Source organism: Haemaphysalis longicornis, unplaced genomic scaffold (assembly GCF_048455015.1).
Source record: "Haemaphysalis longicornis isolate Haplotype H1 unplaced genomic scaffold, Haemaphysalis longicornis Haplotype H1 scaffold_4, whole genome shotgun sequence".
NCBI classification, from domain to species: domain Eukaryota; kingdom Metazoa; phylum Arthropoda; class Arachnida; order Ixodida; family Ixodidae; genus Haemaphysalis; species Haemaphysalis longicornis.
The window spans coordinates 124,430,559-124,454,975 of record NW_027526361.1 but is presented as its reverse complement, the minus strand read 5'-3'; the positions used below and the strand labels follow the sequence as shown (position 1 = coordinate 124,454,975).

General features: G+C 43.3%; 1 protein-coding gene across 1 annotated transcript in view; it reads left to right on the top strand.

Annotated features, from left to right (window-relative positions):
• Nucleotides 1-23,206, top strand: part of LOC144180555 (adhesion G protein-coupled receptor B1-like) — a 333,363-nt gene extending 310,157 nt beyond the window's left edge. Inside the window, exons 10-19 of the mRNA XM_077708885.1 lie at nucleotides 3,978-4,033; nucleotides 7,495-7,606; nucleotides 11,734-11,840; nucleotides 14,242-14,344; nucleotides 15,044-15,303; nucleotides 16,477-16,543; nucleotides 17,903-17,988; nucleotides 19,168-19,297; nucleotides 20,564-20,605; nucleotides 21,871-23,206. Coding sequence (XP_077565011.1) covers nucleotides 3,978-4,033; nucleotides 7,495-7,606; nucleotides 11,734-11,840; nucleotides 14,242-14,344; nucleotides 15,044-15,303; nucleotides 16,477-16,543; nucleotides 17,903-17,988; nucleotides 19,168-19,297; nucleotides 20,564-20,605; nucleotides 21,871-22,224 — 1,317 coding nt within the window. The 3' untranslated portion in view covers nucleotides 22,225-23,206. The remainder of the gene's footprint in view (nucleotides 1-3,977; nucleotides 4,034-7,494; nucleotides 7,607-11,733; nucleotides 11,841-14,241; nucleotides 14,345-15,043; nucleotides 15,304-16,476; nucleotides 16,544-17,902; nucleotides 17,989-19,167; nucleotides 19,298-20,563; nucleotides 20,606-21,870) is intronic.
• Nucleotides 23,207-24,417: the final 1,211 nt, after the last annotated feature.

Genomic DNA, 24,417 nt, shown 5'->3' with positions numbered 1-24,417 from the left:
AGGAGCGGGAAAAACATGCCCATTTAGATACTCAGATTCGGCGCTTCGCTCCTGAGAAGCAGGCCTAGTGCCGCGGTGTTCAGTGGCACTGGTGGTTGTAATTCCCGTTAGTACATGGAGCCGCACCAGCAACCTGACGTTTTGTCAAAGAAATCATGCCGTTGGGGCCCTCAGCTTGTTCCTTCCAGTTGGTGAAATTAGAATTGATGGCGCCCTTGGACCACTAGATGCGCTGCCAGATGTTTCTCACCGTCTGTTTATGCAGTACCTTTACTGTTCCCGAATCGGTCCGACCATCTTTGGCGTCGGAGGGGCATAGTTTTAGGTTAATGTATAGCTCCTACACCAAAGCATGCACAAGCTAGTGAGATTATTGCGAATGCTCCCATTAAGAGCTCAGTTGGTTCGTAGCAATAAGGTGGCCGCCCGAGGAAGTAGCGACAATTTCGGATCGGAACACGTCCATTGCGCCTACCGCCGAGATAACGTAACGGGCTATGGTCAGCAGTACTTAGATGAGCCTAAGAGTCTGTGGCCAAAGTTTTAAGGAGTATAGTCTATGTTGGACTAATTAAACGCAGAAATTTTTATCTGTATGTCTGTCTTGCTGTCTGTCTGTGACTCGATTCGGCCAACCGGCCAAGGCGAAAGAAAATCTGCGCAATAGTCTTATATACCAACAGCCAAATATGCACGTCGAAGTCCGGTGTCAATGTCCAGACTTGTCAGCATTGTTGAACAAGAACGAAGATTACGCAAATATAAGGTACACAATAAGTGATATTTTCAGCGTTCCTTTATTTAAAAATTCATGGATGCTTGGTTTTTGCGATAGCAAATGGAATACTACATCAACTGGAGAAAACCATCGCCTGCTGTTGCCCGCACTACTGTAGCTCCTGGCGGCATCTAAAAACTCAAACGATAAGAGGAACAAAAGGTTACTCTAGATAAGTTCCACGTTCCGCTTGGAACGCTCGTGGAGTAGGGCAACGTGGTTCTGTAAACGCCGTAGTAGGATGCCTCGATGGACGCGCGTCTCCGCCGTACGGCAGCGCTGGCATCGAGGCACCCGGCCTGGAGCAGTGGAACGTGGTAAATTTAAACTGCTTTGAGCAAACCCCTGCCGTGTTATCTTGGATGAACGAGGCTGCAGAGGAACAGCCCGAGAGGTGAGCGGGAAAGAGAAGAGAGGCGTTTACATTGCAGGGGCGCCAGTCGACTATCGCCTTTCGTCGACATTTGCGACAACAGGAGCACATACGCAGACATTTTTTTTACTCCCTGTACAGACTTTTTATAAGGACAGAAAAGCAGTGATGAAAAATGGCAGTGTCATTCTTAGGTCTCTATGAATTGTTTTACAACCATAAATCACAGACGAGGTTGAAACCATGATTGCTTTGTGGATAAAACGATTACTGTGTCGTGCCCTGTATAGAACACAGCCTCCAGGCTCGAATTGGTCACGTTATTGGTATCGTTATCAATTGCTACATTTCTGCTTAATGAACCTCCATACTGGTTAGAAGCCTGGTATAACACCTGCAGGCGCCTATACTAACAGTAGGTGATCTGGAAGTCAACGTTCATTTATTGCGGCTCGTAGTGTATGTCGTCATACTCTCATGGCATGACAACGTAAACGGGTGTGATACAATAGTTATGTGTGTTCCGCAACGTTAAAGAAATGACGCCTAGCCCCGACTCATCGCCCTCCCCACCGGACCGGCTTCCCAAGGAATGGGGTGACGCCGGCAATGTTTCTTCGAGGGCGGTATCAAAAACCGCACTTTAAATCACGACTTGAGCTACGGTTGCGATTTTAAGCCTTTTATAACGATAACAAGTTCCTCACATGCAAAATTTGGTTCGCACAAGCTTCGAAGATCAACCGAGCGCAAGGAAAGAGCAGGGAGAGCGAGCCAGTGTGAAGCAGACGACAAATTCCAGAATCCCTAAGCCGGCGTCGCATAGAGACGCTTTACAGCACCGCGCGTGGTCGCGCTCACCGCAAAATAAAATTTACATAAAGGTGTCACTGCAGCTGGAGCAATAAATAAAGCTTCAAAATAGACACTAGCTACTTTAAGTGCCTACACCGAAAAGAAGTCCCGTTCCGAGATTACATTTTGCTGCAAAGCTAGTTTTTTTTTGTCTAAGCTGGTTCTACCCCGGGTGTAGCTTTCTAGAGTTTAGTGCACGCTCAGAGGAGTTCACTACTTCTATTGTATCTGAAAACAAAGCACACTGTGGCTTCTGCACTTCCACCTGTTAGCTGCCGATATCTTGAATAACGCTCGGCTCAAAGATGCTCTTCCAGGAAAGAAAAAATAACGTGAGATCTAATGAAGAGATGTCAGAATACGTGAGCGTGTCTTTTTCCCCTGAGTGAACTTGAGGAGCCGCCTAACGCGCACCACGGCGCCGGCTTTACACGCTGGCACAATCCCGTTTCTTGTACGCACCTCGTAAACCACGCCAACTAAGCTTTCCTTTGTAATCGTTTCAATCGTCTTGCTCCCTTGCTTAAGCGGAGGTATTAATTGCCCGGGACTGTATACCTGCTCAATAGAACCGCAATTGTATCGCAGACTTTTCTATTCTACGCTCTCTTGCGGCCTACTGGGCTGTCCACTGGCTGCAAGCTCCATTTCGTAACGCGTACAAGCGGGGATGGGCAGCGTCGAGAGTTCACGCGATGGGCTCACCCTACAGCTTCTGCCTTTACGTAGCCACTACCAAGAGAGCAGAGGCTATTCGAACGCAGTGCCTCCGCAGGCGAATGTACATCTGACGTGACCCTCTCTACACGCAGTCTTTTTGCCCTGTTCAAAGTCTGCATTCGCTAATGACAAGAACCTCTGGTTCTTCGCCTGCGAAATTCGCGGAATAAGCGCGCAAAGAGCTCGGCAGTCAGCCAACCTTGTCGAAAGGAAAATGGAAGCCTGTAGCAAATGCTGGAAAGAAGCGGACCTGGACAAAAACTGTTTTTTTGTGTTTTAATGTACTATACGAACATAAAATCAGATAAACGAGACATAATATTACCACACAGTTTTGCCATTATGGTTAACGCTGACGTTCTATGCGTTCGTTGTTCAGTAAAATTCATGTGTCGTTATAGAAATCCAATATTCTCATTATAAATAGTACCACTCGTTTCTGCACGTGCTGTAGTAAGAGAGTCCTGTTTCCCGTTTGATAATACTATGCTGTTATATATTCACTACGGGATTATTTCATGAACGCCTCTTTATTTCCGCGCACGAAAAAAACATAGGGTCACCCTATTGTCAACAGGTTTGATATTATTTGCACAGTACATGACACGTGATTACGGAGGTTTGTGATTGCCTTTTGGAGGCAAAAGTGCGAGTGACGTTAATGGAACGTTGCTTGATCCCCAGCGCTTTCCTATCTGATACTCGGTAACTTGAGAAGGGGGTTCAAGCCGTTTTCCTCTTGAGAAGATGGGTAAACTTCCTGTCTTTCTTACGAGGCGAGAAAAGGGGTCATCATTGGCAAAGGGCGCGACCATTGGGTTCTCACTGCTACGTGACCCATTATCGACAGAAAAAATTTATTAATGCTTACAGCTTGCATTCACCAGCAAACCGGTTTTTAGGTCGAATTGAATGCTCCGTTAAGAATATAAAACAAAAGCCTCTCCTTCCTATACTTCACCCCGGTGTTTCAACCGGAAATCTCCTACTACACTGTGCTCGATTTGGGAACAATAAAGCCGTTGATGTGTACATTCTTATGTTCTTTTGTACTGCCGTTCCTTGATGCCACGAATAAAATACTGGTTAAATGAGCGAGAAAGAGAGGTGTGTCTATCTGTGCAAAAAAAGAAAAAGAAAAAGAGAGATTGATACAGAATAGGAGCGACATAAATTGGTAAGTAAATTTTAAGACCTATCGCACAAGTGAGTTAGGACAATTACAGCAATCATTTGCTCCTCTTTTTCCAGAAGACTCAAGCCTCCTTCATGACCCTTGAATGTGCCTCTGTGTGGAACTCCACATGGTAAGTTTCGCTGCGGATCTTCCTTGAATGGGGGTACAGTATGTTCGGTGTGTTCAGATTTTAAAGCGAAGCGTTTCACGCTTTACTGATGGCGTAGAAAAGCGGAAACGCAAGTCAGAAAAGCAGCAAACTCTCCACCATAGGCCTCACAAAACGATGATGATGATGATAAGGGGCACTTTTGCTCGAGGCACAATAAGTGCCTCAAGCAAAGAGGCTTCTCGTGGTCGGAATCGACCATGGGTCCATCGCGTTATAAAGCCGAAGGCAATCCGATTGCACCATTGGGACACGTTCGCAGCAATGTGGAATTTGGACTTCGACTCTGGTTGCACAGTCGAAAGCTTCGCGTTTTAACCATCATTGCCTTAAAAGGGGTTTCGAATTATTTTACTCAGAACTCTACTCAATTACCATTAAATCATGTCCTTGTTGTTGAAGTAATTATGAATCAATGAAGCTTCTCGTCATCACAATGCAGTAAATAGAGGCCAGCATTCAAAGACCAGAGCATTTATGCGGATAAGCTAAAGCTTAGCCCCTGTGTGATTTGAATTTTGCGTTCATTTTTGATAAATGAAGGGTGCCCGGTAAACAAATGAATGCACTAGCGATAAATGGTGTCACCTAGAAATCAAGGCATTGTAGAGTGTACTATATAAAATTCGTGTATTTTTAAGAACACGCACTGCGGCTGATCTGTATTCCGTCGTATGGTACACTCAGTAATTTGGCAAAGGATAAAAAGAAAAGAAAGAGCTCGAGCTTGTCTTGATATTGCCCTCGATAAATTTAACACTAATAAGGCAAGTATGCGGGCGCACTAGGTCGTATTTTTAGTACGAAAGAATTTGTTTACAACATAGGTAAACATTTCTTGTCCCGCAAGCAAAAAAATGGAACCTAGAGGGGTCGTTGGATAGCTCACGAACGGCTTTCTGATGGCAAAACAAAAAGACCCACAAATTGCAAAGATAGGGGATTCAAAAAATAAAGAAAAAAGTCATAGAATGTTCGCTGTGACCCTCAAGCTTTTGAGGTCATGTCCTATTAACAAAAGAGTGTATACAAGCTGGAAAGATAATTGGGCGAAGCTCGGTTTGAATGGGAACGAAACCGAACCTCCGCAATGCAAGACTGGCCACTATCACAAATACCACGGTGGATTCTTGCCGATAGCTGACTAAAAATGTTCGTGTTGAATGCGACGTGGCTTTCGACTTAGGCATGGACGTTAACAACGTTTATTCAGGCTCACCAGAAAACATTAGGTGCGCTAAATTAGAAGTAAAATTAGATGAGCAGAACAGTAGATATCTGTAGGCGGATGGCGAAGGCACTCGCGCAAAAATAGGTAATAAACTACTGCTCCAGCCTCTCTGGAGGAGAGGTGAACGTTTCAGAAACGGGTGCTTGTTGGGTGGCACGCGGCTCTGTTCAAATCTTTAATTCCAAAAGAACCAAATTGATAGATGAGTCTTACCCACCATGCAATTGGGGTGGCTACCAAAAATCATGCATAAAACATCTACCCTTGTGTTGCTCGAAACACGGGGGAGAAAGCGTCTTTCCTGCCTGTACTGTCCAAAGCTTTATGACAGTAAACACAGGAGCGCGTGCCGCTCAATACATGCAGAGCGCCCTGGTGAGAGGCTGGCGTGCTCTCGCAGTTTGTGCGGTCGGCGGGCGCCCTCCCTGAAAGCGCCTTATCGCGCGCGGCTGCCTGCTGCATTAGTTACGTCACGGAGGTGACCAGTTTTTATCACCCAATCGGGCAGCGGAAAGCAAATGTTTTAATGCGTTCGCTCCGTTTCGCGCTTAGTAAAACTCCCTCATCGCCACATGTATTCTCTGGAATCATTTCTATTTAGTTAACGTAGCTACCGCAGCAGACAACAGCGCGACCAACCGTTGTCAGATGTACGAACTATGCCAGTTCGCCAACCCATCGCTAGACGGCTCTGCGTGCACTTAGTGACACGCGCTCGCGTGTTTACTGTCATAAAGCTTTCACCTGTACTTTGTATTTCATACAGTTTTGTTGTTATTTTCATTGTCGCGAATAAGAGCCTTAACCAACCGTCCTTGTAAAGCCCATAATTACGCCTAACGCTTTTTAGTAATGACGGCAGGCCTAACTCCACTCCAAGTAACGTCATTCTTATTACACGTCAGGTTGGGAGTGTCGGCTTATGGCGTAAGACGTAAAGCAGAAGGTTAGTACTAACCTCCAATGCATTCCAAGCAATTGGGTCTGTCACTTTATTTTTTACTGTACCGTCAAACTCACTGTACTGCTCTGTACGGGAAATTCACTGGACGTTGAACTCACTGTACGACGACATTGAATCTCCAAGCGAAACGTTAGGCTCAGCGTCTGATGCATACCGGACAGTTGCTCTCGTTATCGTCGTTATCGCTTCGAGGAGATGGCGTCAGCTGCTGGCAGTGCTGGTGGGTGTGCCAAATTAACCACAAGTTATAGAACGCCTTTGGGTTAGTATATTGCCGAGGCATGCATCAGAAAGAACACTTATACCTCGAAGTAATCGCATCCCACTTGTGTAGCTTGAACCTGGGAGGTACCGGAAGTACCAGGGTGCGGAATTCTATCAACAGATGTAAGATATAATAAGAAGATCATGAAAATGGAAAATTGTCGCAAAATGCACATTTTTCCCATAAGCGATTCTTTGGGACAAACACTGACATTTCTTTCCTGACAGAGAGAACCATTGCAAATATGAGCGAAAAGCATATGAATATTATACGGGCTTGCGATATAATTCGAATTTGAGGGGTGCACTTACGAACAGGTAATTTTATTAATTACCATTTTAGAGACAATTGATCTAAAAATAAAGTTGCAATCCTGAAGTTGCATTGTGCAAATATCAAGACATTCAGTTGGGATATACCGAACTCAATAACTGCTACTTAAGAGAAAGGTAGGCCCCGAAGCAAGTGCATTGACTTTGAGCCAGCGTAAAAGTCAAACGTTGTAACTTGGCAGTAAATGAGCCACATAAAAATCCTGGTTGACTCTCTGCTAGTGTCACATTTGGGGCCAGAATTTTAAAACACTATCAAACAATTCCTCACAGGAGTACCCAGCTCAAATGTTTTTGAATCAAAGTTGCGTTTATCCTTTTCGCACAAATGTTTTTTTTTCTTTGGCAAGTTTTTTTATAAAGTGTATACAAAGGATTCATTCCTCTCAGTGCTCTTCTCCAGAGCTTTTTTATATTTTTATACATTCTAAGGTTTCGTCGCCACGGATACTGTGGTATTAGTGCATGCGCTGTAAGCCACGGAAAGGAATAAGCGATCTACAATAATCGCACCTAACATTTGCTGCCCATTCTTCAATACGTATCGTCAAAGCGGTATATACGAAATGCGCAGAGACAATTACGGCTTCATGTATTGAGTTCTTTCATCGAATTTTTGTGTTACCGCAGGCTTTGGTCAAAGGAGAATTGTCATCTGCTCAGCCAGACAGACCGCACGGCAACTTGCCGTTGCCTGCAGTCCGGAAACCTAGCCACGGTTCTTCGAAAGACATGGCTCAAAGTGAGTGCCAGTGGTACATCCTCTCTCGTTTGCTACCGTATCCTCACATGACTCAAAAGCAGTGATGTTGGTCAGCGCGAACGGAAACAACACACCAAGAAGAGAATAGGCGACACAGAGGCTGTGTCGTCTATTCTCTTCGTGTGTTGTTTCCGTTCGCGCTGTCCACCATGAATGCTATCCAACTCGCCCATTTTGCCACCTTATTACAAAAGCAGTGGTATTTCTGTAACCGAGTTTTCCTATTCGTTTCATAGAACTGCAAAAAAGGTGGCCCTTCGAGAGGAAATGGGTCTCGCGATCAATACCATGCTTTTGTGATGATCATCCTTGTTTTTGTGCACGGTAGACGGTGCGGCATATTTATTTTTCGTATAGACGTATAAACGGGTGGTCAACCGCATTGTGTGAACATATTTGGACAGGTTGTTCCTATACACCCCTCTTGCATTTAGTAAGGTATCTGCCAGAGGGATCGTTTCTGCACAATAACTATAATAAGGCTATTAAATAAACAGGCAAAGGAAACCACCTGCAGCTAATGCTAGCAGAGAGTGGAAGCCTTTAACAGCGAAGCCTATGACGCCTGTATCAACAGCGGAGCTTTTGTTGCCGGTCGTTATGCGTGGCGCGTAACGCTTAACGGGTTAAAAATACCATAAAAATGGGAGCGCTCGCGAGCGCGTGCCTCGCGGCGACCGCCGGCCGTCCGCGACACTAGCAGTTGCATTAGCAAAGAAAGAAAAACTGCCGAAAACCTTGAGGAGCGAGAAAATGTGGTTGTTGTTGTTCCACGTCTCATATGGCGCATATCCACGCAAGGGATTGGCCGGGAATCGGGCATGAAGGGGTCTAATGCGCTTGCAATGCTGAGCGTGCCCGTGAAGGCGTGCCTCGCTGCGATCGCGAGTGTTCCTGGCACGCTCAGTGGCTTTGCAAAAACCACGAGGAGCGAGAAAATGCCCAACGCTCGTGAGCGCGTGCCTCGCGGCTACCGCCGAGCCCCAATTAGGCTGCCGATCCTGGCCTATCCCCCAAGTGGGTATGCGCCACAAAGGAAAAACAATGACAACAATAACCACAACGAGTCCCTGGCTCGGGCAGTGCCTTTCATTAAAGAATTGAACTCTGTCGTCAAGCGCTACCACGCATGTAATGCTTGGCATGAGGAACACGACGATATCGATTCATATTACGATGACTACTACTAGCTCAGTCGAAAGCGACGAGGGTACATGCAAGTAAATTATTTTAAACGTGTACAAATGCGTTGTGATATGTCCTTCAGTGCTCACGTTTAAAGAGATCTCGCAGCTTCGCTATGCTTCAAGCCTTGCGCGACTGAGTGCAAACTTCACCAGTTTTTTTTTTCTATACCGCATGCATTCCGCTTGCATTTACGAAAGGGTACTAGTGTGGAAATGTTGCCGAAACAATATGTAGCTATGGAAAGAAGACAGTCCGTAGTGGTGGCCGAGGCGCGTGGGTGAGTGGAGAGAGTGTGGCGTCAGCATGAAGCTCTGCGTTAGATTTGCGCTGAAAGGGGGGGGGGGACGTCGAGGCAGAAGCCGAGGTGGGTAAAAGGGCGCAGAGAGCGTTGAAACAACGGTAGGCTCCGCATAATTCGCAGTGAGGGGCGAGAAAAGTGTGCCGCAGCCATTAAAATTCAGTAGAGGGGGAGGGGAAATGTGGCCTCCCACACGACTCACGTGATCTCATCCCCAATTATTGGAACACGTCATCCGAAAGGAAGCGACGGTTTCCAGCACTGTCTTGAAGTGCTTCAGAGTTAATGCGTTTTATTTTGTGAATGTGTGCAACGTAATGAAATCGACACAGCCGTTCTGTTTACTCCGCTACCAATAAAAGCTTCGGCTCACCACATGGCCGAATTCAATACCCTGCTTGTCGATTAAATCTTTCAGACACCTGCAAAGTGCAGACAGCTTTATTGTTTGCACTGAATTTGCTGTTTTTCCCCTTTAAGTTGCCTAGAAAGGCTGGTCAGCATTTATGTACACTTGCTATCAAAAATAATCGGAACGCGTTCTCATAGATGTTCAGAAATGTTTTTCTTCCGGAAGCTACCTGGCTGCATTGGTGTGCGGTTAAATCAGTCGTCGCCTATTTAAAAAGCCTCCTGTAAACCGTTGTTGGCTGTTATATGGCCAATACGACAAATATTTTGTGATATTCGCAAATCCTTCTTTAAGGTACTTATGACGGGCCCTGTACTCTTATTCGACGCATAGGTGAGTTCAAAACGTGGTGGGTAAACCACAGAGCTAATTCACTATATTCAGAATGAAAGTTCGGGCAGAAGTGTGCGCCCATGAGAAAAAAAAAAAAACAGGCGGAGTGTTCGAGGTAGAACGTGATTGTCGTTAATTATGTGAATAGTTCGGTCGTAATACGTTGTAGCTTTAATTTGAATTAAAAGTGGAAGTCTGCCGGGGACGCCAAGAAAAAAGAGGAAGGGTTGCTCACCTCAGATGCAGGTTCCAAAATAACGCTGATGAGAGGCAGCAAAAACAGAAATCTACCTGCGAGTCACAGAACATTCCAAGCAACGGCTAATTCAAATCCCAAGCAATAAAAGCGGCAGAAATTTTATGACCGGAGAGCTGAAGCCTTCAGTGCGTATCAGGCGGCGAATATAGCAATGATAACTTAGATAACCAAGCATCTCTTGAAACACTTGGACAAGGACGTGCTTCCGTTTGGTTGTCGAAAGAGTTGAATTGGTGACATACAAAATAAATTTAAGCATAATGAGTATGCGCCTAAACAAAAACAAATACCGCCCTGGTAAACTGAAAAAATGAACGGCATAACTATCGTCTTTGATTAGTGGTGTTGTTCAGGAAGGTCCATATTCTTCGAGGCCCGGCTATTTTTCCACCTGTTTTTTTGGGATAAGACGGCCAACGTTTTGGCCTGGACATTTTAAAGACAATCTGTACCACTACGTTCTACCTATAGTTTGCCGGATGTTAAAACCTAAATGACAACTAAGGCTTATTAATCAAAATTTAACGTTCAATGCACACCTCTTTGGTAATTTTAGCGTATTCCGGCATAATGTCATTTTTTGAATTATTATCTTGAGCAGAAACATTTTCGAAGTGTACCTTTTCGCCACTATAAGGTCGGTAGCAACATTTTTTGAGAGCTATGCCTTTTTTATCCATTATGTGTTCAAATCGTTACTAGTTATCTGATGTTTATCGGGCAGCCCTTAAATTACATGCAAATAATGTGTCCCTGTTCTTGAATGGGAGTTAACTCATGTGCCCAAAACAAAATGAATCGGATTACTGAACTACGTCTTGGCATCAGCGATCAGGTATTGTTTCATATTGCAGCCATGGCAACATGTAAGGGGCGGAGCAGTGTAAAAGCTGATTTATTTGCAATTTTCAGCAGCTGTTCCCACCCGCAAAAAAATTTTATATTTTTATTGCTTTGATTTCGTTACAGTGTGCTGGCAGAAACTGATTTTGATTGATTGTAGGGTTTAATGCACCGACGCAACGGAGACGATGAGGCGCGCCGTACTGGAGGGCTCCGGATTAATTTTGGCCACCTAACGTGCGCCGAAATCTCGTACACACGGGCGTTTTTGCTTTTCGCCTTCATCAGAGAAGCGGCCGCCTCGGCCCGGAACTGAAGCCGCGACCTCGTGTTCAGTAGCGCAACACCTTAGCCACTGAGCCACCGCGGCGGGTATTGCTGTCAGAAACTACCTGTCAGTCTCGCTCAATACATTTTTGGGGCGAACTTTCTTTCATAGGTTGTCGAAAGTTCCTGAGTCTCCTAAAACGGGGTTACATAGAACTGTAATTTCGAAATGTGGCGAATTTGAATATACATATCTCCGAGTTAGTGATTGTGACGTTATTGAGACATGTAGAACAAACAAGTGGGGCTTGGGAACTGTGGTGCACATAAATTGCAGAGAGGGGCAACTTACAAGTTTTTTTTAAAATGGCGGTATACAAACAAGCCATCTTTGCACCTACCAAAAAAATTAACGGGACGATCAGTTCGATTTTCTTTGCCACAGAATCTTTACTTCGAAAGTGACGTATTTCTTTCGTGTCTACAATGATGTATATTTGTTCTAGGAGAGGCCAATGGTTCAACACCGAGTCAGTATTGTCATGACGGGAGGCTGCGTCGTATGTCTTACAGCTGTCGTGCTCACCTTCGTTGTCTACGTATGCAACATGAGGTACGCTTGCAGGAGAGTGCTCTTTCGTGCATAGTAGCCATACAAAGCTCGCTTCTGAACGAATGTAGTTTTTTTTCGCTTGTGTTCTTGGTATACTTGCCCGGGATTCCTCTTTTGTGGAAAAATATATAATGGTTGTTGCCTGTTGCTGCTTTTGCTCGGAACAGTGGTTGAACAACTTTGGCACCTAAACAGCATTTAAAAAAAATACAGCCTTTGTCATCGACAGGTGTGCAGGAATAAACAAAAACCCTCGTTTCTCATTGGGCGATGTCATTGGTAAAAGCGTTATTTTAAAAGTGACTGTGATTCCCAGAAATCTCAGAATACCGGCACAAAGGCCACATATATTTGAGAAACTTCAATAAAGTGAGAAACTTAAGAAATCAAACCAAACAGGTTGGAGAGAAGATTGTAGACGTGCGCATACATTATCCCCAAAATTTATTTGAAAAATGGGTTCTTTAGGTTTGAAACAGCTCGTGCAGCGTAATCACTTCGTGGTCAGTATCACGCTTTAGCTTTGGTGGTGAAATATTTGCCAGAGCAAATAGCACACGACATAGCACACGACATACCAGTGGTGTGCTATTTAATCAGGACCTCAGTATTATCTTACGGTAGCAACAATGTAGTGCCTAAGTGCGCAATATTGCGAGAAAATTGTAGTTTCACTGGGGCTCACGAACGGTGCCATACAGATATTGCCGAAGCACAAGAAATCTATTAATCGTGATTTCTGGCCCTCCCCCGGCAGCCATGTCGGGGCTAGCGCGCCATTTATTGGACGTGGGCGGAGTTGCCAGAAGGGAAAAATCAGTGGGCTAGGAACGTCAGGGCGTAGAAGCAAGAAGCAGGATCGACGTCATAGTAGGCCGATATTCGGAAGTAGTGTTGATAAGTGGCAGAAAACGAACTCGTATTGTAAAGAGACAGGCACGAAATCTTAGGTTGATAGGATTTACTATGGGTTATGCGAATACTTCTATAAAGAGATCAAGAGTGCTCCTTAAGGGGGACTCGCCCGTTAATGTTAATATAAAGGTGACTACTTCACGACCCACCAACTTCAAAACCGTCATGCACCTGTCCGAAAAGATTTACAAATACAGATAAATGCTCCTAACAGCCTAGTTTGCATCATGTAGTAATGTATCACTTCTGTACTGAAATAAACAAAAAATAAGTTCTCGCTTGCTAGACAGCTAGCGCCATCTTGTGAAAACGAAATGAACCAAAACATGTTTCTTGATTACTTTTTTATTTCAGTAAATAAGTGGGTAATTTTAAATGAAGCTAACTATGCCGTTAGGAGTGTGTGTTTGCAAAAGTTTTCTATTGGTACACGATAATTTCTAAGCCCGGGGGTCACGAGTTCGTAGCTGCCATTGGAATGTGAGGAGGTAGTGGCACTTAAATGGCAGGATTTTCACTCACAAGTGAAGACGGGGTGGGCGGTTTGTAGTACCATTTCCTTTTTTCATTTTCAAGGTTCTTGGACTAACCTTGTTATGCAAAACAAACGGGTATGGCCATTACCTTTTGTGCACAACGTTTTATACACTGACCTTGATTTGCGCAGTGTTCTCTGGCCATTTCTGGCCAACCAGAGTAAATTGGGAACGGCTACTTGTAGTAGTGGTACAACTTTAATTTCTAAAAGACACCACGAGATTTTTTGTTGAATTCGCAGATGCAGAACGCTGCCATTCGGTTAAAACTTATTTAGAAATAAACCTAATTGTCAGGAGAAAAAGAACTCGTTTGGAAGGTTCAATCGAGAAATTTTAACGTATTTTGCCGAAACCGCCCGTGCAAAGCCCCTAGTACGTTTAGGTTCACTATAAAAAAAAGCTCGGGAATATTACAAGTTGCAGCCGTTAAACCGTGGGCTTTTAAAAATAAAATTTCCGAGCTTACGAAGCCTTGTATAAAGCGTTATATAAAAGCAAATAAAGGCGTATATTATACGTTTGCCCTAGACTAGAGGATTCGACGTAAAAAACAGGGACAACGCGTTGTGAGTGGAACTCGGTGCTACGGTTGTCAATCATTCGTCGTTTTGATGTAAACGTCGCAGTCAAGGACGAAAACACGAACAAAATCTACCCTGCAGTCTGTTTCACGGACTGAAAAAGCTAGCTGGTGACGTGCTTGTTTACGACGTCTTGAAAAAAAATGATTTTACAATGGGTCAGAAAATACCAACCCTAGCTTATGTCTCAAACGCTTAATTACTAGAGTCACGAAGGCTCCACTAGACCTAGTCGTGGAAGCTCAGGATTAAACAATGTCAATTTATACAAACTCTAAGGGTGCTTAAAAATCAGTTTCACCTCTTTCTCACCGCTAGGTAATTTATTGTTGAAATTGCCGCATGAGGTTTTTTACCTATTTGCAGGAGAGAAATCACCGAAAATTCAATTATCAAGATAAACCTTCTGATGTCAGTGGGCTTCATCCAGATCGTCTATATTGCTGGGGTAAACGCGACGTCGATCCGAGTAAGTATGTCTGAAAATTAACGTCTCCTTGTTAAAAAGTTTAGCAAATTTTACCAGAAATAAAGAGATGAAAGTTTACAATAGCGCGAAGAACAAATGCTGACGCCCAAAAATGGTTCGTGTGATATTAGTGAGGGGAAACACTAAAGCGGAGTCGGGAAGTCGACAAAAATATCTTGTTCAAAGAGAAAACATCAGCATGGAAACTCGTCTTACGAGATCGTGTCAAAAACTAGAGGAAAAAGACTAATAACCCAGGATTGCCGAAACAATGCACTTTCGGAGCGAGGTCAGTAAAAAAGTGTATCAAAGGCTACTGAAAAGTGCGTTCAGCGACAAGTCTATCTTACCGTGAACACCAAGGTAATGCTTTTTATAGCAGCTTACTTTTTGCGTCTATTTGAGATCTGTCGCAAACATAAATCTGATGAACCAGTGTTTGTTCAACTGTTTATGCTTGCTCCAAAACGAGAAAAAAGTTTCCTGATTTCCAAACTAGTGCACAAACACGTACTTCCCGCCTTAAAATCAAGGTCATAAAAGCGTTATGAATTACCGCCACAAACTTATGCCAAAACCACGTCGTCTGTGGCACTGGAGCTCTGTGGACGGAGCACTAAAAGCTGCTAGAGTGGACAAATGTAAGGAAGTAGCTCGTAGGGAGGCACCACTTACTTACATGATCTTCGATTCATGCAGGAGCTGTGCTACAGTGTGGCGCTGGTGCTGCACTATCTGTTCCTTGTGGCTAGCTTCTGGATGCTCTCGTACGGCATGCACCTGCATCGCCGGCTGAGAAGCTCAAGCGCAATCGCCGCCGCCTGCCCCCCGGCTGCGCGCAACTGGCCTGTTCTAAGGCCGCGCACGCGCCTTTACTGCCTCATGTCCTGGGCCTTACCCGGAATGCTCGTGCTGCTCTCTTTCCTGGTCAATCCGAGAGGCTACGAGATACGTCGATAGTAAGTTTGAATATTGCGAAATCGTTTTTTGTGCAGCACCTTAACAACAGGTGCACTTTGTGGTGTCGTGAAATCAATCAATCAATCAATCAATCAATCAATCAATCAATCAATCAATCAATCAATCAATCAATCAATCAATCAATCAATCAATCAATCAATCAATCAATCAATCAATAATCAATCAATCAATCAATCAATCAATCATTCAATCAATCAACAGTTTATTAACGGGGTAGAACTGCATGACAGATTTTGGGCGGGCACGACGAGCGAAATATTTTCATAGTGGTTAACAAAGCTGAATGTGGCACAGTAAAGACGTCCCATACATGATGGAATTACGGAGATTAATTAGCGCCATCCGCAATAAAAATATGATTTAGAAAGTAAAACCGAACTTAAAACGATAATAATACGATTAAAGCAGCAAAGCGAAACTCACTACTCCATCTTAGATAATGAAAGCTATTCCTGAAAAACTGCAAGCACTTCGCGTAAATCAAGCGGGACCGGCACCTGTCTGGTGGCGACAATGTCAGTTTGCATATTGAGTGCCAGCCTTCGCGCTCGTTGCGCACCACTTTTTGCTTTTTAGTGGGAAAGTGTTATGTAATATGTTGAGTGCAGAGGTTGCAATTCCTGAAATGTGGCACACAGTAAAACCAATACGACGTATTTGTTTAGATTTCCTCTGAACAAAGTGGGAGCGTTTCCCTTGTCCCCGGAATAGTGTGTGCTTGTAACCAGTTACCAGGATGCATATTTGAAAAAAAAAAATATTGTCCCCTTGTTGCGGGGAATAATGTATTTGCGATTTTCTGTGGCTTCGGACGACATGGTACTTTTAACGCATAGAGAGTACATGCGAAGACGGTGATGTGACTGGTTGATATTGAAGAATGGGCGGACTTTGGACACTGTGAAACAGCAACGAAATAGAAACAGCACCTACGGCTGTAGTACCTGAATCAATATAGGGCTTTACTTCTCGTGCCGCACTGTATCATGAATGAATACAGTTTCTCACTAGAAAACTTCGCGTTATGCATTCTCGCCTGAGTTTGCCAGCTCTATTACAAACAAAATATTTGGGGACAAAAATGTAATATTCAAAGTAAGATTGATTAACTTTTAAAATTTTATTTTCTTTCTGCATTTTACTTGATTCAGTTGCTGGCTCTCCATTCAGCGCGGGATGCTGCTCTCGTTCATCGTGCCGATCTCGATTCTCATTGTGGTGAGTGCCAGCGGCCTCCGCCGTTTAATTCAGGTTGCACGGGGAAATAACGGTTTTAAATTCCTGTCAGTTATGTAAATGCAGCCTTGGTTGTATTATGCTGGTGTTCTGAAAATACAGCGTTCTTTAGGGATTCTTTTATTACTTGCAGCGAGAAACAGTGCCTCTTTACCCGAGCTGTAGTTCGAACAATGCAAAGTGACAACACACAATCTACAATAGAGTTCACGCAATTTTGTAACCGAAATGAAGCTTTCATAACGAGCATTTACCGTATCAACACAGGTCAAAACTACCACAAACGTCGGGTTGGCAGTATTTCTGCTCTGGCCTGATTCTCGTAGAACTCATTGCGGTTATCTGCTGCGAAAAAGTAAAAAAAAAAAAACAGTTCACTAAGATTACTTTCCTGCTATATCAAAATTATTTTGCTTTCAAGGCTTGACTTATGAAAAACCAAAATTCCAATTATGTGGGCGCATGGAATGGTTCGTAAATACTTGTCACGCTTGTAAAGAATTCCAACGACGCCGGGTCATATAGGGTTCCGGCTGAAATTTGCGGTCGGCAGTGCAATGTGCAGTCCAACCTCATTAATTCAAACTAGGAGGGTGGCGGAAATTTGTTAGAACTAAAAGTTTGAATTAAGGAAACCTACTTAAATACACATAACTTTATTGCCGGGACCACAGCGTCCGTTCTTACTAAGCAGAAGCTCGAATTAAGCGAGTTCGAATTAACGAGGTTCGACTGTATATTCTACCTATTTTGCATAATATTGCAGGGATTGCGGATACTCCAATATAACGTTTTAATTCCCGGAGCTTTTCAGAAACAGCTAATGAAGTTGTTATGTCTGTTATAAAGTAACAGCTTCGGTTGTTTTGGGAATAACTAATGCCCTAATTTTACTAGAACTCCATAGATTAGCATAAGTAATTTATTACGGTTCATTAGAAGAAAATGTCAACAAATGCGTTGTTCGTTTCGAGCCCAAATACTACCATCTGTTTCTTTCAATGCATGCTTTCCACTTTAAAAAAATAGTTTTGGCAGCTATTCTGCCTCCTAACTGCTCCTGTTTTCTTCTGCTGAAAGGCAGGAACAGTTATAAACTAAGCCTAATCTCTAAAGCACAATGTCTCTTTCATAAACGGTGTCTTAAAAAGCTCGTCGTTCGTGCACAAACTTCTCAGTTTATTTCACTCATATGTGCTGGGTTTGGAAAATTGTTGTTCCACCCAGATATTACTTTTTTTATCTAACTCCACAAACCGTCGCAAAATGCAAACTTTCGTGCTTGTATGGAGGAACGTACGCAGTCGCATTCGTTAAAAACTTCGATTCTACGTTTCGCAGGTAAATACGACTCTGATGGTACTTGTACTCAGGTGTTTCTTCGCACAAAAACCTGTGACCCACAAGACCGACATTGAAAAAATAAGGTAAGCTTGCAGCCAATATTTTACAACTAGAAACATTGTCACCAGCATTGCGTCTTCTTTTGAAGAAATAACTGAGGAGGGCTGGATTATAGCGTGCTGGGCTTTGTAGAAAGAAGAGACTCACTTTGCAATTCCAAAGCTTTTCGGAGTACTTCAAAAAGATGGCTGTGTGTAGGAGCTAGTATTTTGCTGACGTTCCGCAAAGGAAAGCGGAAGTTTCGTTAGAACTGGAAAAGCAACATTTTGAAACTCCAACTAGTTCGTGCCAACTTCGCTAACCTTGCAGCACAAAATTCCTTATTGCATTCCCGAAAAAAACTTTGTGTCTAGGACATGCGAGCCGGAAACGAAATTTCTCAAACTAGTGACTTTAACGAGGACAACCCAAACGTGAGCACTCTCAGCACACTGCATACAAAAAAAAGTTGGCAGGTAAATGCATAAAGCTAACAATGTATTTGCCTGCTCTTGTATGCCCGTTATTCGCAATTTTATATCCTACTCCACCATAAACTTTCTCAACTAAACTAGCCCGTTGTACACATCCGTACTATACAATAATGCTTTTGTGTCACTTGTAGCAGCACAAAGGGACTTGAGGACATGTTAGCGCTATAGAAAAGAAGGTGATAGCTTGAAAAATGGTTTCCGTGAGGCCAGAGCCTTGACCTAGAGATAAAAACTTGATGTTGTCTACCTTTCAACTTATCTACGGGAACAGACTGAGGACTTCAGTTCGGCACATTTTTTATTATACTGGTTAAATAGGCTTAAGCCGTCTGTAAATGTAAGTTACGGAGAAGTGTTTTATTGACCTGGGTAAAAGAAAATGCATGAAGTAATAATTTACCGATTACTTGTACGAATAGTACAAGAAAGAATGAATATTTGTAACGCAAACTTCTCCGCAAACAGAACTTTGTTCTTGGCGCATGCGCAAACAAAAATCACAAAGATAGTAGTACTGCTAATATTAACCGCCAGGCATAACAGATGTTTCGATAGCATTGCTTTCGACAACATAAAATACGGTGGGCCTTTCCTAGATGTGCTTGTTTGGATAAAGTTATTTCGTAACAATATATACAAAAAAATCCCGAATAAAAAAAACTCAGTTGAGGTTGGGATCTATTTGTAAATAACAGGAAAACCCGATTGGCCTCTATTGATTTCGCCCAGGTGTGCCTTACGTGCTGGGGTGGTGCTTCTGCCACTCCTTGCTGTGAACTGGTTCTTTGGAGTGCTGTCGCTGGAGAATACGGCCACTACCATTTTTGAAGGTGTCTTTGCTTGCACAAACAGTCTCCTGGTAAGTAAAAACCTCAGAATCAGCGTTCCTTATTGTTGCCTCAAATATAAATTCTGGCCCCTTATCTTTGATATAAATCGATCGGTGCCAGTTTTATGCCCTAGCGAGGAAATTCTGCAAGGTTTACACCTCCCGGCGGAGTTATTTGAAAACACACAATTTTTTTTTCCTTTTTTCTGGAGAAAGTAATACGTACTTTTGGGGTGCCACAATTTGCGACGCAAGGTGCTCAATGCGAAGGAAAAAAAACGATCACGGCTGCTAAACGAGCATCGCGAACGGTAGTGTTGCTTAATGCGTCCTTCAACGTATGCATATCCGCAAAAACTCGGCAACCTCAACAAGTATTTTTTTGAATACCGACCTGATCTTATTACCTGAAGCCGTCCCTTCTAAGTACGTGTTAGCTGCGCAGGCTCCAGCGGGCAGTTAGTTTTATTCTAGGTTACCCTAATAAGAGCTTGGGGACCTCACATTGCAAGAATTTTCAACCAATAAAAACATTTTTCGGTGAAGTCACTTTTGTGCTTAGGAACAAGGTCGGATCACAGAAAGCTCATTTATTGCGTCAGTCTATGTTCTTGTTGGTAGAGTAATTAAATAGGACTATCGTTTTTTGCGGGGGCTTCGGTGAAGATTTATTTACGCTTTCCGAGACCTATTTTGACAATGTTTTGTTAAAAAACAATAGGAAGAATACTTTCGATATATTTATTGCAGATAAAAATGCCACTAGCAGTTGCTGTCTTCCTGTTACAGTGTATGAATGTAAAAATTGGATACTAGACATATACGCTAACCGGAAAAGTATTGGTACTCTCATGATCCTGAGCAACATTATTTATGCCTGACTACACAGTAACTTACAGCCGTCTTGCAGCGTTCGCGTGCACGTTAGAGGGCTTCCTTGAAACCCTAAAGCAAAAAGCACCAAATAAAATACCGCTTGAGAAAAACCTAACCACTCAAAAAATGTTTTTAAAAAACAGTACTCCGAAGTAAGCAACCAAAATCGCCTTCTTGTGCTTTACAGTGCGTTCAGGAGAATATATTTGCACCTACACCGTCATGTTTTCGGTTTTCTAATATACCGAAGTATAGGGATGCAAGATTTTTCCAGCGAGTTACGAAACTTGTTTAATTTTCCTGCCGTGGTGCGTTGATCTATAATTATTCTGTGCTTTCTTCTTGACTTGAACAAATCTTGGGCAATGCACAAATTATTCTTGTTCAAACCTCTTTGATTTTTTTTATTTTACCACACAGGGTATCTTGCTGTTTGTTTTCTACTGCGGTGCCGACCCAGAGGTAAGATTTACTGGTGATCACATCTTATAAACATGTAAATATAATAGTTCAATTGACACATTCGGTACGACTATTGGTGTATTACCACTTGTTCCGAACAAATCGGTCGCTTTAACTGTAGGCTGCGTTTTACGCTAATGTCACCATGCGTGATGGGTAAGTCACACTTGCATTGTGCTTCAAGCGCGATGGCGTGGGTTCGAATCCAACTGCAGTGACTATTGTACAGGCAAATATACTCACTGCTTTAAAATTATTCTGACGCCCTTGAGTGCGGTGAGGTTTTGAGCCTGAAGTTTTTTTCAGGCGAAATAACCCCAGCATACAAATGTCTAAATTTGGGAAGTTGTGCGGTGTAGATCGGGCATCTGGCTATCACCTTTATTGCTCACGGGGAGATCCCGCACCCAGATGTTCTGACAAACATTTTGATAAAGCTATCACGTTTGAATGATTATATACACCGATTACCTTCTCTTTTGGGGGCGATTCAAAGAGTAGGTATTAATTAATAATCACCACTTCTCTGTTGTAATGCCCGGTAAACATTGTTACAAGAAACACGTGTATGCATATCTAATAAAGGTGCCATTGAACATGTTTTATTAGACTTCACTTTCAAGAAGCACGGTGCCTTCGTGCTTTAACTACAGTATGCGTGTAGCAGAGCACTGATCCGCGATGGTTTATTAGAAGTCTGGTTGCTTCTTATCGCAGATTTGTTTTTTAAGAATATTGTGCCACAGCAGCAAGCTAACCTTTATATGGAAAGTGCGATGGAAACTTGTGGGGAACTATTCCAACAAAACTCATTGTACGGGACAAGCCAGGCTTCATCATATCACGGCGAATTGCTTAAATACAGTTTTGCTGAGCTGTTAGATGTGGGCAAACGTGGTGTTATGTCATGAGAACCCTAGTGTGCGCAGGGGTGCTTTGTGCGCACTGCACCTTGAATATTAGTGTAGCTATATATTTCGTAACGGTATATTCTGTCCACAATGTGATGTGCTCATTAAAATATGTCATATCAGCGTTCTTAACGGGAATTCTAGTGAAGTACTGCGTCGTTACCGAAGAAAACCACTAATCTCACCATGACATAATTCCCGCCGGCATAATGGTAAAGGGTTAGTTTTATACAGTTGTCAGCGTCCAACTGGAAATTTGTTCTGCAATTATTCCCAACGCCATAAATTTGGGCTTTATTAATGCCTAACCAAAAATCGTTACCCTTCAATGTACACTTTCTTCGTGGCTTCCAGGTTCGGTGTAGGTTGGACGTTGAGGCCTGGCTCCGTAGCCGCCGGTGTCGACCGTCAGCCGCAAAGTCGGCTGTCTTCCGGCTTAGAAAAAGCTGCACGTTCTCGTCAGAAGGGCGTTCGTCCTCCTCGTGCGCCCTCACTCAAACAGCTGGCGTTTGCGGCGATGATTGCTCACCGCGGTCGGACGTGCAACCACTGCTCTTCTGCGGGGCCGCCCTCACACCGAACCCTGCCTCTGTGGCCCTCAACGCCACGACGGCGATGCCCGATGTTCGACCGGCCAATTCCTGCGAACTAAGCTGTCACAAAGCTTTCACTGAAGAGCTGTCGTCATCTGCTTTTCTCCGTGTGTGATAAGCCGGAGTTCCAGACATTCCTTCACCGGTTCCGTGGCCCTAATTATTCCGCGTGGGCTGGTACTGCAGACTCACGTTTGGCTGCGTGAAATTGGGCAGTGTACTATACAAAATGGCATCGTGTAAAGAGCTCAACCTCGTTTCCATTCACAAACTGCTGTGACCGCCTTTTTGTTGCACAAGCAGAAAGAGAAGCTTCTGCTCAGCCTTTGTAGAAGCTTTTTAGGCAAAAATAATATTGCTGCTTTCATTTCATCTGTGTCACGAGAGTATTTACAGCAAACAATAATTCGTTCTGAAGTGCTTTCGGTAATAACAATAATGTTCGCTGACAGTATTTTATTGGCAGACACGTTGGCAATATAGCAGCGGTAATTTGGGAGTGCAACTTGCATATACTTGCTTTTTGCTCATCGTGGCTGTCAGTGCATAGCTTCTGGTGTTTTGACCTTTGTGTGTCTGTGCCTTGCCAAGCTTTTTATCTAGCCCATCGTGCCGCTGTTGTGTAGGTGAGGAATGACGGAAGCAAGCCAGCAAAATATGGTGTCGTTCTCGAGGATAAGGAAACTACCAGCGAGACTGAAACACCGGCTGCTTTTGAAACATTGTCCAGTTCATGGCCGAGAGGGGTTCCATTGTGGAGAGCGGTGTTTATTGAAGCTTTTGATGGCGGAGTGTGTTGGTCGTATCGCGAAGGTAATTACCTTAAGTTTTCTGTTTCTCCAGTGCCCTGATGGGATGCGCCTTATTTGGTGTCATTTTATAACAACCCGCATGAACCCAATTCCCAAAACCTACAGTAAAACATAACATTGTAAAAACTACACCACGTGTGCAGTTGGTATATTCTTCTTTTCGATGACGGCACCTTTATAAAATTAAAATATAAAACCTAGTTCTATCTTGTTCAAGTGTCCCAAAAACTTGTATGTTGGGTTGTAGCACCATCAGCGAGAACAGTAACCACTGTTAGAGAATCGGATGATCTGTTGATGCCGTTCTCCAAAAAAATTGTTATTGGTGCCCATGAAAACAAGCAAAACACGTAAACATTTGACCCTCTTGCCCATCTCACCGCCTGAGATGCGTTAATGCAACGATTTAACATTACCGACGTTCCACTTCGATTGCTTCTGGGTTTTAGAAGAGCACGAATACAATTTTCGCGGCAAAAAACAAAGATCGCGGTTATCTGACTCTTGCTCTAGCTCGGAAAAGAGCCATAGCTCTGCTGTGCATGGATAGACCATTTCATGAGAAACTATAGTGTTGAGGATGAATGTTTCTTTAGACCCGACAGTTCGAACACCAGCGAAATGTTTTTTACATATGTAGAGACATCTTGTTTTGCATAAGAAAGCCACTTTTCTTTTTGGAAAACACACGCAATGATTTTTAAACACCTTCGCAACAAATCGTTAGTAGAGGTGGGCCGACAAGAAGATTGAAAACTTCCAAAGTTTTATGTATGCAGTTTCCTTTGTATTTTATACCAAGTGTACCTGGTGCATCAAAATATTTTATATTCACAGCAGAAGTATCACAGGGGAGGAGAACCCTGAGGGGAACCTTCCGCCGAAATACCACCGAATACAATTCCTTACTGGTAACATCTCGAAGCTACAGACATAGCTATTCCTTGTTTGCATCAAATATTTTTCCGAAGAGAGATTGTTGCCCAACGGGTTCGTTATATTCTAATACAATAGGTTAAAGCTTGCCCGCGTGAGAAATGTCTAGATAAAATGACCGCTGGCCAGAAATAGCGCGCTCGTGTATAAATTTTGTTGTATGAAGGCAGCGTAGTTTTAGGTGAAAGCAGTGAGTATAGCTGTAACAACGGCAAGTTTTTTCATTAGGCAAGCAAAATTCAAAATTTTCCCACCGAGTGGTTGCGTCTTTATACGTTTTAGGCACTTTCATACACATGGTACACTTGAACAAAATTAGCGCATCATTGAGCCCAACAACGAAACTGATATCCCGAATTTTAGCTTTGCCATAAGGTACACTCAAATTACATAATGATCATAAAGGAACCAGTTGTGAAACAATGGTGTCATGAATCTGAACAAAGTGGCCATCGCAACCAATCCCTGAAGACACCTTTCTTATTTCTGCACATAGTAAACGTACCTCCGGTAACTACGCAAGCAAGACAATAAAAGGGAATTTATCTTGTAAAACCCAA